We start from the raw sequence: 14,759 nt of genomic DNA, 5'->3' as shown, positions 1-14,759 counted from the left end.
GAGGAACATTTAATAGGTGGAACTTTTACTTTTTTAGGGAACTTTTACTCTTGAAAGCAATCTTTTCCTAGCCTATTAACAATTCAGCAACCTTTACTCTTTCAATAATGAATCTCAAGGAGGCTCAAAGCACCACATATTCCAACAACATAGGAAAACACTCACCCATTAGTGTTATGAGTTTATTCTTCAGCTGTGTGTCTAACCGTGCAATCATCATTTCCACTGCATTCCTAATTTCCCGAACACGCTCATCTTTTGCATTTCGAACAGCTTCCACATTTCTTTCCTAGAAGATAAACAGGTACAAAAAAACACAAAAAAACTGAAGAATTTTAAAAACAAAAGCAAACAGACATTACTGCAATCACTGCAATTATTCTTAAAGTCAGTTGATTTCCTTTTAAAAGGTGAAACCCAATAATACTATTTAATTACTTATGTGTCATAGGAAACTCACTGCTTTAAAAAATTGTGCACTGAAACGAATCTGGAACAAAACTTTTAAATGTAAACAAACATAATAAAGTACATGCTCTTTTAACAGTGAAAGATATTAAAAAATACTGGTTAGGTACCCTAAACAAAACACATACTCAAAGCCCCAATCATATCTCTGATAAAAAACCATTATTCAAAAATTGAAGTATATACTGATGCCAGGTTCACATCATGCAAAACCCTGAAACAAATGAAAAATTTCAAAAGCCGTATCTACTCTAGTTTACAAAGTTTTAAATTTTTTCAGAAGATTGCAGAGTACATTGCAGATTTCATAAAAGCATACCACCAGAAGTAGAGAACAATCTTTCCTATATACTTATTGTTATTGTAAATACAATGAGAATTTCAATGCTAGAACACCCTCCCTACTGACCAAATTATTTTGCCAAGAGAAAGTAATAGAAAAAAAGGTAGAGAAGTCTGAAGAGAAGCCATTCAACTTGTTTTACATTCTAAAATTACTTTGTAGGTAGCATACATGCAACTCATATATTACGTTTTATATAAGAAAGGTTATAGAACAGTGGTTTGAATCTTGATTCCTGAAAGGGTAAAATGAAGACATCTTAAGTTAGGGATGGTCCTCAAACCTCATTAGTTATAACTACCATTCTGGCACCTTTAAACAAAATAAATTCCAAAAGTATATTCAGTACTTAAATGTTTAAAACTTATTACATTTCCCCATATAAATAATATTACAAATGGTAAATACTTCACCAAAGCTGTTTGACCCATAAAGTATCTGAAGAGTATGGTTAAATATTACTCCTCAATTCCAAAGAGTTCTAATTCAAAACATCAGAAATAGTTCCAAAAGCTGGGGGTCCAAAGAATGAATGACTTAATGACTTTGCAAAAGTCAATACTGACTGTTTAGAAGTCAATTACTGCCTCTGTATCAAACAAACTTATTTAACACATTCATTTTCTATTTCTGCTTAAGAAAAGGCAATTCTCTGGCTCCAAATGTGGAACAGGCAGCTAGTTTGAAGTTGGTATAAAGGACTATAAATGTATCCTACAGATTTTCAAGTCTTGATTTCAACATAATTGATTCATATCATAAAAAATATGTATTACATAGGCTAGACTATAAAATGGAAAATCATCTTTCAGTAGCAGTCTTACCACTTCTTGAACTAGGCTGATGAGTTCCATGAGACGCCGACGAAGTTTAGCTACCTCTTCATTCACTTTAGTAACATGCTGCTCATAAATTTCTGCCAAAGGTTTAAAGGTATGTCCACCATGCTATTTAAATTAATAAAAATAGTTTTAGAACATTTTCTTTTACCTCAACCAATTATACTTCTTTATCAACACTCCATGGGTATTAATAAAGTGGTAAATATTTTCAAAAGAAATTTTTTTGGCTATCTTTACTGTTAAAATCAAGGAGAATTTACTTAAAACCACTTGGACCATGTAGGAAATCCTTAAAGACTGCAGATAAAAAACTTTAGCAATAAACATTTACACTTAATCTAGAAATCTATAGTCATCAGAAAGAACCAAAATCTTTAACCATGGCTCAAACCATCTGACACAACTTTATTTGCCACTCTCTTCTAGGTCAACACTAGCCTTTTTCATGTTCTTATATTTCTTTTCACTAGGCCTTTGCAAAATTAACTCCTTCCTGGATGACAGGGTGGCTCGGTCAGTTGAGCATCCCACTCTTGATTTCAGCTCAAGTCATGATCTTGAGGTCATGAAATCAAGCCCCTCATAGGGCTCTGTGCTCAGCATGGAGTCTGCTCGGGATTCTCTCTCCCTCTCCCACTTATGCTGTTTCTCCCTAAAATGAACAAATAAATCGGAAGGAAGGAAGGAAGAAAGAGAGAAAAGGAATGAGGGAATGAGGGATGGAGGAAGGAAGGAAGGAAGGAAGAAACAAGCAAACTGCCTATTACAGTTAAGTTCTTACCAGAACTGTCTTGTCCAACCAAAGCACCCAACCATGGTCTTAAACATAAAAAGATGTAGATTTTTGCCTGTCCACTTAAATATGAAAAAGAATGTTGCCATTGCTTCTTACTAAATATTTATGTTAATATTATTAATATTAATATATTATATATAATATATATTAATTATATTAATATTAACATAATTATGTTAATATTTAAGTACTAAATTGTAAGAATTCAATTTTTTTCTACTTATCACATTAGTTTTCAAATCTTAACAGAACACTGTCTGAATTGAACTCTACTCAACCAAGATGCCTGTCATTCTCTTCTTAAAATATGCTGAAGCCCAAATATTATTTTTTTTTTTTAAAGGTAGGCTCCATACCCAGCATGGAACCCAACTCAGGGCCTGAGCTGAGATGGATGCTTAACTGACTGAGCTACCCAGGCACCCCAAGAATGGTCAATTCTTATTACAAACAGATATGTCTAGTTGTCTAGCAACTTCTGCTCCCACTATAACTAACTCTCCCCACCAAGAACCTATTATGTTTATTTTCAAGCCTATTTACATTAATTGTACTTATTACATAAGGATACAGTTTAATTAAGTATTAGTTAAACAAAAGATACAAATGTGAAATAAAAAGCTGTTTCCAGGAAAACTAACTTGAATGTTTAAGACCTGATAAAAGGTACAATGCCTTAAAAAACTACTTTTGAATTAGAATGGAAAGAGGAAAAAAAAAATCCATAAGGATCCAAATGTTTGCATTTGTATTATTCCACAATATTGAAAGTTGTTGTTCCACTTTAAAGAAACCCAAAACTGGAAACTGTGGCCAGGACATATCAAGTGGCCTTTGATCAAAGATAAGACTTTGACCCTACAACAAAAGATTTGCAAATGAATTTACATTTTATATGTTTTCAAATAAAATATTTATGTAAGTGGTTACACATTCCACATCAACATCTCCTACAAAGGAAGGCTGTGGTATGATACCTCTGCTATAAATCAGATACATTTAAATTTCATTCTATAAGCACAGTAAAATATTACTTTCTATCTAAATCAAACAAGTATTTCTAGCTAAAAGTAATATGCTAAATATTTTCTGCTCACCATTCCTCCCCAAAGTGCACACTGATGGCAGATACACTTCTTACAAGTCCAGCAAAATACACTAAGTTTTTCATGGTGATTTTCACATCTATATATTATAAAAAGAAAATATAGTTTAAATAAATTAAATTTTAACATAATTACTTCAACAAATTCCTAAGTTTGGGAAACAGGTCAATTTTTTTTTTTTTAATTAACAAATAATGTGTTATTTGCCCCAGAGGTACAGGTCTGTGAAACATCAGGCTTAAACATTTCACAGCACTCACCATAGCACATACCCTACTCAATGTCCATAAACCAGCCACCCTATCCCTAGCCACCCACAACCCCCAGTAACCCTCAGTTTGTTTTGTGAGATTAAGAGTCTCTTATGGCTTGTCTTCCTCCCGGCCGCATCTTGTTTCATTTTTTCCTTCCCTACCCCCAACAACCCCCTGCCCTGCCTCTCAAATTACTCGTATCAGAGAGATCATATGATAATTGTTTTTCTAATTGAGGTCAAATTTTTTTTAAAGATTTTACTTATTTAACAGACAGACATCACAAGTAGGCAGAGAGGCAGGCAGAAAGAGAAGCAAGCTCCCCGCCAAGCAGAGAGCCTGACGCGGGGCTCGATCCCAGGAACCCCGGGACCATGACCAGAGCCGAAAGCAGAGGCCCCAACCCACTGAGCTACCCAGGCGCCCCGAGGTCAATTTTAAATGATTATATCTCAGGAAACATATAAAATGCATTCCATTCTTCTAGAATTAAGCTAAAAACATCACAAGTACATACAAAAGTTTTAGTATTGTTTCATTAATTTATAAAGACTTTACAATTGTGAAAAATGCAGATTAAATAATGCATCGATAGATCATTTTCTTGCATCACCATAGATAAGTTCTATCATACTACATTTTGAGCAAATCACATTATGAGTCTATACCTACATGAACATGTATACATATACAAAATTTGCGCCACATACGGCCAATGCTAACAATAATCAAGACACGTGGAATTATATAATGTGATACCGTATCCTCATAAAAAACGAACAATTCAATTTTAAATGAGTTTCCCCTTAAAATGGATATCCACAAGTAAAACATGAATTTGCATCTGGTTATGAAACGAATTGTATCCTCCCCAAATTCCTATATTGAAGCCCTAATATGAATGTATTTAGAGAGCGGGGCTTTAAGAAGATAATGAGGGTTAAATGAGGTCATAAGGGTGGTATCCTAACCCAACAAAACTGATCTGTCCAAGAAGAGAAAGGTAACAGAAGTGTGCACAGAGAAAAGGCCCTGTGAGGACACAGTGAGGAAGAGCCTTAATCCAAGTCAAAGAGAAAGGCCTCACCAGAAACCAAACTTCCAGCCCCAAAACCATGAGAAAATAAATTTGTTATTAAGCCACCCAGCCTGTGGTATTGTTATGGCAGCCCTAGCATACAAAATACTTTAGCTTTTATCATATGCAAAATTTAACTCAAAACAGGTCATAAGACCTAATCAAAGATATGACTTTGATCCTACAAAAGATTTGCAAATGAATATACATTTTATATGTTTTCATATAATGTAATTCTTAGAAGAAAACACAAGAGAAAAGCTTTATGATATTGGATTTCAAAATTATTTCTTAAACGTGACACCAAAAGCACATGCAACAGAGCCAAAAATAAATTGAACTATATCAAAATTTAAAACTTCTGGGGTATCTGGATGGTGCACTCAGTTAAGCATCCAATGAGATCAAGCATTGTGTTGGACAGTATTAGAAGTCCTAGCAACAGCAATCAGACAACAAAGAGAAATAAAAGGTATCCAAATTGGCAATGAAGAAGTCAAACTCTCTCTCTTCGCCAATGATATGATTCTTTATATGGAAAACCCAAAAGCCTCCACCCCCAAACTACTAGACCTCATACAGCAATTCAGTAACGTGGCAGGATACAAAGTCGATGTACAGAAATCAGTGGCTTTCTTATACACTAACAATGAAAATACACAAAGGGAAATTAGAGAATCGATTCCATTTACTATAGCACCAAGAACCATAAGATACCTGGGAATAAACCTAACCAAAGAGGTAAAGGATCTGTACTCGAGGAACTACAGAACACTCATGAAAGAAATTGAAGAAGACACAAAAAGATGGAAGACCATTCCATGCTCTTGGATCAGAAGAATAAACATTGTTAAAATGTCTATAGTGCCTTGAGCAATCTATACTTTTAATGCCATTCCGAACAAAATTCCACCGATATTTTTCAAAGAGCTGGAGCAGATAATCCTAAAATTTGTATGGAATCAGAAGAGACCCCAAATTGCTAAGGAAATGTTGAAAAACAAAAACAAAACTGGTGGCATCACGTTACCTGATTTCAAGCTTTATTACAAAGCTGTGATCACCAAGACAGCATGGTACTGGCATAAAAACAGACACATAGACCAGTGGAACAGAGTAGAGAGCCCAGATATGGACCCTCAACTCTATGGTCAAATAATCTTCGACAAAACAGGAAAAAATATACAGTGGAAAAAAGACAGTCTCTTCAATAAATGGTGCTGGGAAAACTGGACAGGTATATGTAGAAGAATGAAACTCAACCAATTCTCTTACACCGTACACAAAGATAAACCCGAAATGGATAAAAGACCTCAACGTGAGACAGGAATCCATCAGAATCCTAGAGGAGAACATAGGCAGTAACCTCTTCGATATCAGCAACAGCAACTTCTTTCAAGATAAGTCTCCAAAGGCAAAGGAAACAAAAGCAAAAATGAACTTTTGGGACTTCATCAAGATCAAAAGCTTCTGCACAGCAAAGGAAACAGTCAACAAAACAAAAAGGCAACCCACGGAATGGGAGACGATATTTGCAAATGACAGTACAGACAAAAGGTTGATATCCAGGATCTATAAAGAACTCCTCAAACTCAACACACACAAATCATATCAAAAAATGGGCAGAAGAGGGGCGCCTGGGTGGCTCAGTGGATTAAGCCGCTGCCTTCGGCTCAGGTCATGATCTCAGGGTCCTGGGATCGAGCCCCGCATTCGGCTCTCTGCCCTGCAGGGAGCCTGCTTCCTCCTCTCTCTCTGCCTGCCTCTCTGCCTCCTTGTGATCTCTCTCTCTGTTAAATAAATAAAATCTTTAAAAAAAAAAAATTGGGCAGAAGATATGAACAGACACTTTTCCAATGAAGACATACAAATGGCTATCAGACACATGAAAAAATGTTCATCATCACTAGCCATCAGGGAGATTCAAATTAGAACCACACTGAGATACCACCTTACACCAGTTAGAAAAATTAGCAAGACAGAAAACATGTGTTGGAGAGGATGTGGAGAAAAGGGGAACCCTCTTACACTATTGGTGGGAATGCAAGCTGGTGCAGCCACTTTGGAGAACAGTGTGGAGATTCCTCAAGAAATTAAAAATAGAGCTTCCCTATGACCCTGCAATTGCACTGCTGGGTATTTACCCCAAAGATACAAATGTAGTGAAAAGAAGGGCCATCTGTACCCCAATGTTTATAGCAGCAATGGCCACGGTTGCCAAACTGTGGAAAGAACCAAGGTGCCCTTCAATGGATGAATGGATAAGGAAGATGTGGTCTGTATACACGATGGAGTATTATGCCTCCATCAGAAAGGATGAATACCCAACTTTTGTAGCAACATGGACGGGACTGGAAGAGATTATGATGAGTGAAATAAGTCAAGCAGAGAGAGTCAAGTATCATATGGTTTCACTTATTTGTGGAGCCTAACAAATAACATGGAGGACATGGGGAGATGGAGAGGAGAAGGAAGTTGAGGGAAATTGGAAGGGGAGGAGAACCATGAGACACTATGGACTCTGAAAAAGAACCTGAGGGTTTTGAAGGGGCGGGGGGTGGGAGGTTGGGGGAATCAGGTGGTGGGTAATAGGGAGGGCACGTATTGCATGGAACACTGGGTGTCGTGCAAAAACAATAAATACTGTTACGCTGAAAAAAAAAAAAAAAAAAAAAAAACATTGTGTTGGGCTCCGAGCTCAGTGAGTCTGCATGAGAGTCTCTGCATGAGAATTCTCTCTCCCTCTCCCTCTGCCCATCTCACTTGTGCACACCCTCTAAAATACACAAATAAATCTTTAAAAAATTAGAACTTCTATACATCAAAGGACACAATTAACAAAGTGAAAGGGCAATCAACGGAGTAAGAGACCATATTTGCAAATCACATATCTGATAAGGAGTTAATATCCAAAATATATAAAGAACTCCTGCAACTCGACAACAGAAAAACAACAACAATAACAACAACAAAAAACCCAAAAGCACAATTAAAATATGGGCAAAGGACTTAACAGACCTACTTCTCCAAAAATGTACAAATAACCAACAAGCGTTATGAAAAATGTTCAACATTCAAATCATCAGATGAATGCAAATCAAAACCACAAGGTATTTCCTCATACCCATTATGATGGCTACCATCAAAAAAATAAACAAGTGCTGACAAGAATGTGGAGAAACTGGAATCCTATACACCGTTGGTGGGAATGTAACATGGTGCAGCAGCCATAGAAAACAGTATGGAAATTCTTCAAAATATTTAAAACAGAATTCTATATAATCTAGCAATATCACTGCTGGATATATATCCAAAAAAGGGGTGTGTGGCTGGCTCAACCGGTAGGGTGTGCAACTCCTAATCTTAAGTTCCTTATTGTGGTGTAAAGATTACTTAAAAATCTTAAAAAAAAAAAAAAAAGGGGGGGGGGAAAGGATAGAAAAGAAAAGAAAAAGAAAAAATTGAAGGCAAGGTCTAGAAAAGATGAACACCCATGATCATAGCAGCACAGTCGACAAGAGCCCAAAAGTGGAAGCAATCCAAATGTCCATCAACAGATGGATAAAACAAAATGTGATAAATATACATGATGGATTATTAATCGGCCTTAGAAAGGAATGAAATTCTGATATAAACTACATTATGTAAAGTCAAGGAAGACAGTAGCAAAAACACAAAACTATGATTTTACTTACATGAATAATCTAGAATAGTCAAACTCACAGAAACAGAAGGTGAAATGGTGGCTGCCACCACTGCGCTGGTAGAAGGAGAAATGGGGAATTATTGTTTAATGGGTAGAGAGCTTCAGGTTTGCAAAACGAGTAAGTTCTGGGGACTAGTACACAATGTGAATATGTTTAACACCTACTGAACTGTAAATTTAAAAATGGTTAAGTAAATTTTATACAATGTGTATTTTAATACACTTAAAAAAACTTGGGGCTCCTAGGTAGCTCAGCTGGTTAAGCATCTGCTTTCAACTCAGGTCATGATCCTAGGATCCTGGGATCAAGCCCCGTATCAGAATCCTTGCTCAGTAGGGGGCCTGCTTCTCCCTTTCCCTCTGCCTGCTGATCCCCCTACTTGTGCTCTCTGTCAAATAAACTCTGTTGCCTATAAAAGACACACACTGGGGCACCAGGATGGTTCAGTTAGTTAAGCATCTGCCTTTGGCTCAGGTCATGATTTCAGGGTCCTGGGACTGAGCCCAAAATTGGGCTCCCTGCTCAGTTGGGAGTCTGCTTCTCTCTCAAATAAATAAATAAAACCTTAAAAAAAAAAAAAAAAGAGAGACACACTGTTGCATTTCTGAAAAAGCTTCTCACTAGGAGCGCCTAGGTGGCTCAGTAAGTTGAGCGTACAAATCTTGATTTCAGTCCAGGTCATGATCTCAGGGTTGTGAGACTGAGCACTGTGTTAGGCTCCATGCTCAGTGTGGAATCTGCTTCTCTCCTTCTCACGTTCCCTCTGCCCCTCCCCCTGTGTGTTCTAATAGAATAAATAAATTTTTAAAAAAGAAAAAAAAAAGCTTCATGAATGAAGTACACAGAGCTCAAATACCTTAACAGGTCTACATTTTATATTTCTTATTTGTAAGTAATCTGAATACCAAAAGGAAATAAAAGTATAAAAAAACAGCATATTAGATACTATCAGGAAGCTCATTTAGCCTGATTTCCACACTACCAAATTTAGAACACAGCTTTTACAATATAGGAAATTTAGCAGAACAATTCTTTATCGGTGGCCCATATACACCTACAGCAAACCAAGGCAAGAGGGGCCAGCAGGCCTCTAGCAGTTGCACTCCTCTTATGAGAGGCTCTCATAAAAGAAGCCAATCAAGAGTTAGAACGGTCTTTTAAAACAGTGATACCCACACCATGCCAGAAGAAAAATACTTAAGTGTTCACCTATAAAACAAAAGAGAAACTTTCAGTAGTGTCATTAAGATAACATATGGTAGGGGTGCCTGGATGCCTCAGTCAGTTGACAGAGAAACTTTCAATAGTGTCATTAAGATAACATATGGTAGGGATGCCTGGGTGGCTCAGTCAGTTGAGTGTCTGCCTTTGGCTCAGATCATGATCCCAGGATCTTGGGATGGACCCCAGAGTCTGGCTCCCTGCTCAGCAGGGAGCCTGCTTCTCCCTCTCCCACTCCTCCTGCTTGCGCTCTGTCAAATAAATAAATAAAATCTTAAAAAATAAAACAACATATGGCAACATCTATGAAATACTTGAACAAAGAAAAGGAGGGCATACTTGTCCTTTTCATTTTCTTCATGTTTGGTAAGACTGCAGAGTTGAAGAGTATCAAGCTGCTGTGTTACTTCTTCTGCCCAACGACAGTTTACTAGTTCTCGCAGCTGGAGTGGAGCACTGGAAAAAAAATATGTACATATATTCTGATTCAAGACGTTGAGACTGTTTTTCAATATAAACACATTCCACAGGTTACAATGTGAGATGATAAGTGTTAATTAAATCAACAGAGGGAAACTTTTCGCAATGTATACATAACATCAAATCATCACGTTGTACACTTTAAGTATCTTAACAATTTTATTTGCCGACTACACCTCAAAATATTAAAAACACAATTTCCATATAATCCGGCAATACCATTTCTGGGTACATATACAAAAAAATTGAAGGTAGTTCTAGAAAAGATGAACACCCATGATCATAGCAGCAGGATTCACAATAAGCCCCAAAGTGGAAGCAATCCAAATATCCATCAATAGATGAACGGATTAACAAAATGTGATACTGGGGCACCTGGGTGGCTCAGTGGGTTAAAGCCTCTGCTTTTGGCTCAGGTCATGGTCTCAGGGTCCTGGAATCGAGCCCCGCATCGGGCTCTCTGCTCAGCAGGGAGCCTGCTTCCTCCTCTCTCTCTGCCTACCTTTCTGCCTACTTGTAATCTCTGTCTATCAAATAAATAAATAAAATCTTAAAAAAAATAAATAAATCAGGGGCACCTGGGTAGCTCAGTGGGTTAAGCCTCTGCCTTCAGCTCAGGTCATGATCTCAGGGTCCTGGAATCGAGCCCCGCATCAGGCTCTCTACTCAGCAGGGAGCCTGCTTCCCCCCACTCCCGCCTGCCTCTCTGCCTACTTGTGATCGCTGTCTGTCAAATAAATAAATAGATAAAATCTTTAATAAATAAATAAATCATTCTTTAAAAAAAAAATGTGATACATGTACATGATGGAATATTCATCAACCTTAAGAAGGAGTGAAACTCTGACCTATGCTACAGCATGCATAAACCTTGAGGACATCATACAGAGTGATGGAAGACAGTCATAAAAAAAGAAATTATCAAACAAACACATTCCTCGAAATAGAGCTAACAATCATTCATACCATATTACTACTAAAATAACAACAGACTCAATGAAAAGTATGGTTTGCAACTTATTTTTACCTTAATACGTCATTTACAAAAGATTCAGATTACAGACTGAATTCTCAATTCCTCAGTCTAAAATTATACTGTCCAAAATGATAGCCACAAGTCACATGTGACTATTCAAAATTCAGATTAAGGGCGCCTGGGTGGCTCAGTCATTTAGCACCTGCCTGCATCCTGGGATCAAGCCCCATATTAGGCTCCCTGCTCAACGGGGAGCCTGCTTCTCCCTCTCCAGCTACCCTGCGCTTGTGTTCCTTCTCTCGCTATCTCTGTCATAAATTTTTAAAAAATCTATATAAAAAATTAAAAAATTCAAAGTAATTAAAATTAAATAAGAATAAAATTTCACTGCAGTCACACTAGACAAATTACAAGTCTCAACTGCCAGTGTATCTATTGGAATTGGATAGCAACACTAATAGAACATTTCCATCATTACAGAAAGTTCTATTTGATAGTGCTGGTTTTCTTAAGAGTTAATATGAAGGGGCACTTGGGTGGCTCAGTAGGTTAAAGCCTCTGCCTTCAGCTCAGGTCATGATCTCAGGGTCCTGGGATCGAGCCCCACATCGGACTCTCGGCTCTGCAGCGAGCCTGCTTCCCCCTCTCTCTCTGCCAGCCTCTCTGCCTACCTGTGATCTCTCTCTGTCAAATAAATAATAAAATCTTTAAAAAAAATAAAAAAAAATTTTAAAGAGTTAATATGAAAAAAGGAAACAATAAATGAAAATGTGCAATCAAATGAGGTGAAGAGGTAGTGTAAACAAAAAAGAAATATAAGTAGCTAAATGTTTTGAAAAATGCTTAGTTTCAATAATTTAAAAAGGCTATTAAAAATGAGATCCCTTTTTTCATTTAATGGAATGACCAAAAAAAGACTGATAATAATCAATATTGGCAAGAATGTGAGGAAAAGGCAATTTTGTGTCATTATTAGGAAGGAAAAATGGTAAAAACCTTTCTTTCAATGTAATCTGGCATCATTAATATGAAAAAAAAAATTGAAACCACCTAAATGTCTCTGAATATAAGCATAAGAAAATCAACATATAGTCATAGAGTGATTACTCACACTTCTTTAAAAATGATACATATACAGCACAAGCCGAGTGGCACAGCGGAAACGTGCTGGGCCCATAAAAATGATACACATACTTATCATCAAGGAAAGTCCCACCATACTTTATATGAAAAAAAAAAAAAATCCAGAATAGTATTATATCATTTGTTTCAAGAAAAAATTTATATGTATATATATCAGTATACTCCTAGAAAAATGTCTAAAAGAATAGATATGAAATCTAACCATTTCTTTTGAAAATGTTATTTAATGAAAAGATCAGGCAGGGAGTATCAGAAATAGAAGACTTATTATTTTATTTATCTTATTAACGAAAACTTGAAACTTGGAGGCGGCTGGGTAGCTCAGTCAGTTAAGCATCCAACTCTTTTTTTTTTTTTTTTTTTTACAGAGAGAAACCACAGAGAGGCAAGCAGAGAGAGAGGAAGGGAAGCAGGCTCTCCACTGAGCAGAGAGCCCGATGTGGGACTCGATCCCAGGACCCTGAGATCATGACCTGAGCCGAAGGCAGCGGCTTAACCCACTGAGCCACCCAGGTGCCCCAGCATCCAACTCTTGATTTTAGCTCAGGTCACGACCTCAGTCAGGGTCATGAGTTTGAGCTCTGTGTTCAGCTCACACTAGGCATGGAGCTTGCTTAAGATTCTGCCTCTTTCTACCCCAACCCCCGCTCATGCAGGTTCATGCTCTCAAATAATTTTTTTTTTCTCACCCAGCCCAAGGAAATAGAAAACTTCAAGTTTAATTACAAAAAGTTGTTACACAACGTTTCTCTAAAAGAAGGTAAATAATGTAATCCATTCTACATAATTTGGAGTCAAATAACTTAGTTTGCATTTCTTTATCTAGACAGAGTGCTTATTTTCTTTCGCTGTATTCACAAGGAGTAGTGTAGCAAGATGCAGAAAAACTCTGATTATGGCATACTCTAATCCCATCACCTTACTCTTTTCCAAATTCACAAATAATCACAGAAAATTACTTACCGGCAATGAGGGCATTGAGCTCTCTGTTCTGTCAGCCAGCGCTAAGGAGGTAAAAAATTAGATTTTGATTATAGAAACATCATTACTTTAATTTGTACATACTGACTACTTATATACCAAATTTAATGAGTTTAACTCTCTAGTGCCTGTATTAATTATAAAGGTACTTATAGAAATAGCAATTTACTATCTCATTATCATCATGACGGGGACAAATTTTCAAAGGGACAGAACTCATTCCAAAATAGTTAAGAAGCTATTTTTTCATAGGAAAGAAAGTGATCCTAAGACTATCTGGATCTCACAATGAAGATGTTGATAATCTTCACAAAACAATGACAGAGTAACCATCACTCTAAAAATAAACCAGTGATGATTTACTTCTAAATAACCTCTCATAAAATCCCTCAGAAAGTCCAAGGTGCTATTAAATTCCTTTCTGAAAAGTAAACTAATTTTGAAGACTATATAATATGGATATATAAATCAGACCTAAAATATGAATAAGCAATACAAAACTTTATGTTTTAAAAGAGTTCTATAAAAAATAAATAAATGAGTTCTATAGTTCAGTAATGTAATATCTGCATGATTTGGTTTCTTCACAATTATAAAAAGCTTTTCTTATAAGAAAGCAATATCTCTACTAAGCTTCAAATTTTATTAATGTAATTGTTTTAATTATTACTGGATAGGAAAGACTTTTATATCATATACAAAGGAGATACTACGATTTTCTGAATGCCTTTCCAAAAACAATAGCTTTCTGGTTAAATATTAAATGTTTTAATTGACTAGTAAATGTTTCAAGGTAAATAACTAGCCATAATCCCATACCTATGTACTCCCCATGGCTGTTACTTCTACTTATCCCTTTCTACTTCTATAAAAGAACATAAGCTTTTAAAGTCAAATAATTAACTCAGAAATGAAACTTCCAAGGAAACCTTAAAGAATTATAAAAAATAAAACATAATAAAGAGAAAGAGGGGCGCCTGGGTGGCTCGGTGGGTTGGGCCGCTGCCTTCGGCTCGGGTCGTGATCTCGGGATCCTGGGATCGAGTCCCACATCGGGCTCTCCGCTCGGCGGAGAGCCTGCTTCCCTTCCTCTCTCTCTGCCTGCCTCTCTTGTGATTTCTGTCAAATAAATAAATAAAATCTTTAAAAAAAAAAAAAAAAAAAGAGAAAGATACTCCACAGCAAAGAATATAAAGCTGGAAGAAAAAGAAAATGACACAAAAGGATTTCTCTGTTCTTAATAACCTTGATCATTTTTTTGGCCCCTCAGCAAACCTAAGATTTGGTTTTGCCCTCTCAAACAATGCTCTGCTAAACCCATAGTACTCTTTTGGGGCAGGTTTCAGCCTACACCCCTCTAGTTT

The 14,759-nt window shown here is 36.7% G+C and overlaps 1 protein-coding gene across 4 annotated transcripts in view; it reads right to left on the bottom strand.

The window, feature by feature from the left end:
* Nucleotides 1–14,759, bottom strand: part of TRIM37 (tripartite motif containing 37) — a 180,723-nt gene that overhangs the window by 114,922 nt on the left and 51,042 nt on the right. For all 4 annotated transcript variants that reach the window (XM_045985146.1, XM_045985143.1, XM_045985145.1 and 1 more), the window contains exons 3-7: nucleotides 13,378–13,418; nucleotides 10,155–10,271; nucleotides 3,547–3,634; nucleotides 1,636–1,758; nucleotides 166–289 (exon numbers count right to left, since the gene is read on the bottom strand). In XM_045985146.1, the coding sequence (XP_045841102.1) occupies nucleotides 166–289; nucleotides 1,636–1,758; nucleotides 3,547–3,634; nucleotides 10,155–10,271; nucleotides 13,378–13,418 (493 nt within the window). The remainder of the gene's footprint in view (nucleotides 1–165; nucleotides 290–1,635; nucleotides 1,759–3,546; nucleotides 3,635–10,154; nucleotides 10,272–13,377; nucleotides 13,419–14,759) is intronic.

Source organism: Meles meles, chromosome 18 (assembly GCF_922984935.1).
Source record: "Meles meles chromosome 18, mMelMel3.1 paternal haplotype, whole genome shotgun sequence".
Classification (NCBI taxonomy): Eukaryota; Metazoa; Chordata; class Mammalia; order Carnivora; family Mustelidae; genus Meles; species Meles meles.
The sequence above is the reverse complement of the archived record's forward strand: the minus strand, read 5'-3'. Positions and strand labels throughout refer to the sequence as shown.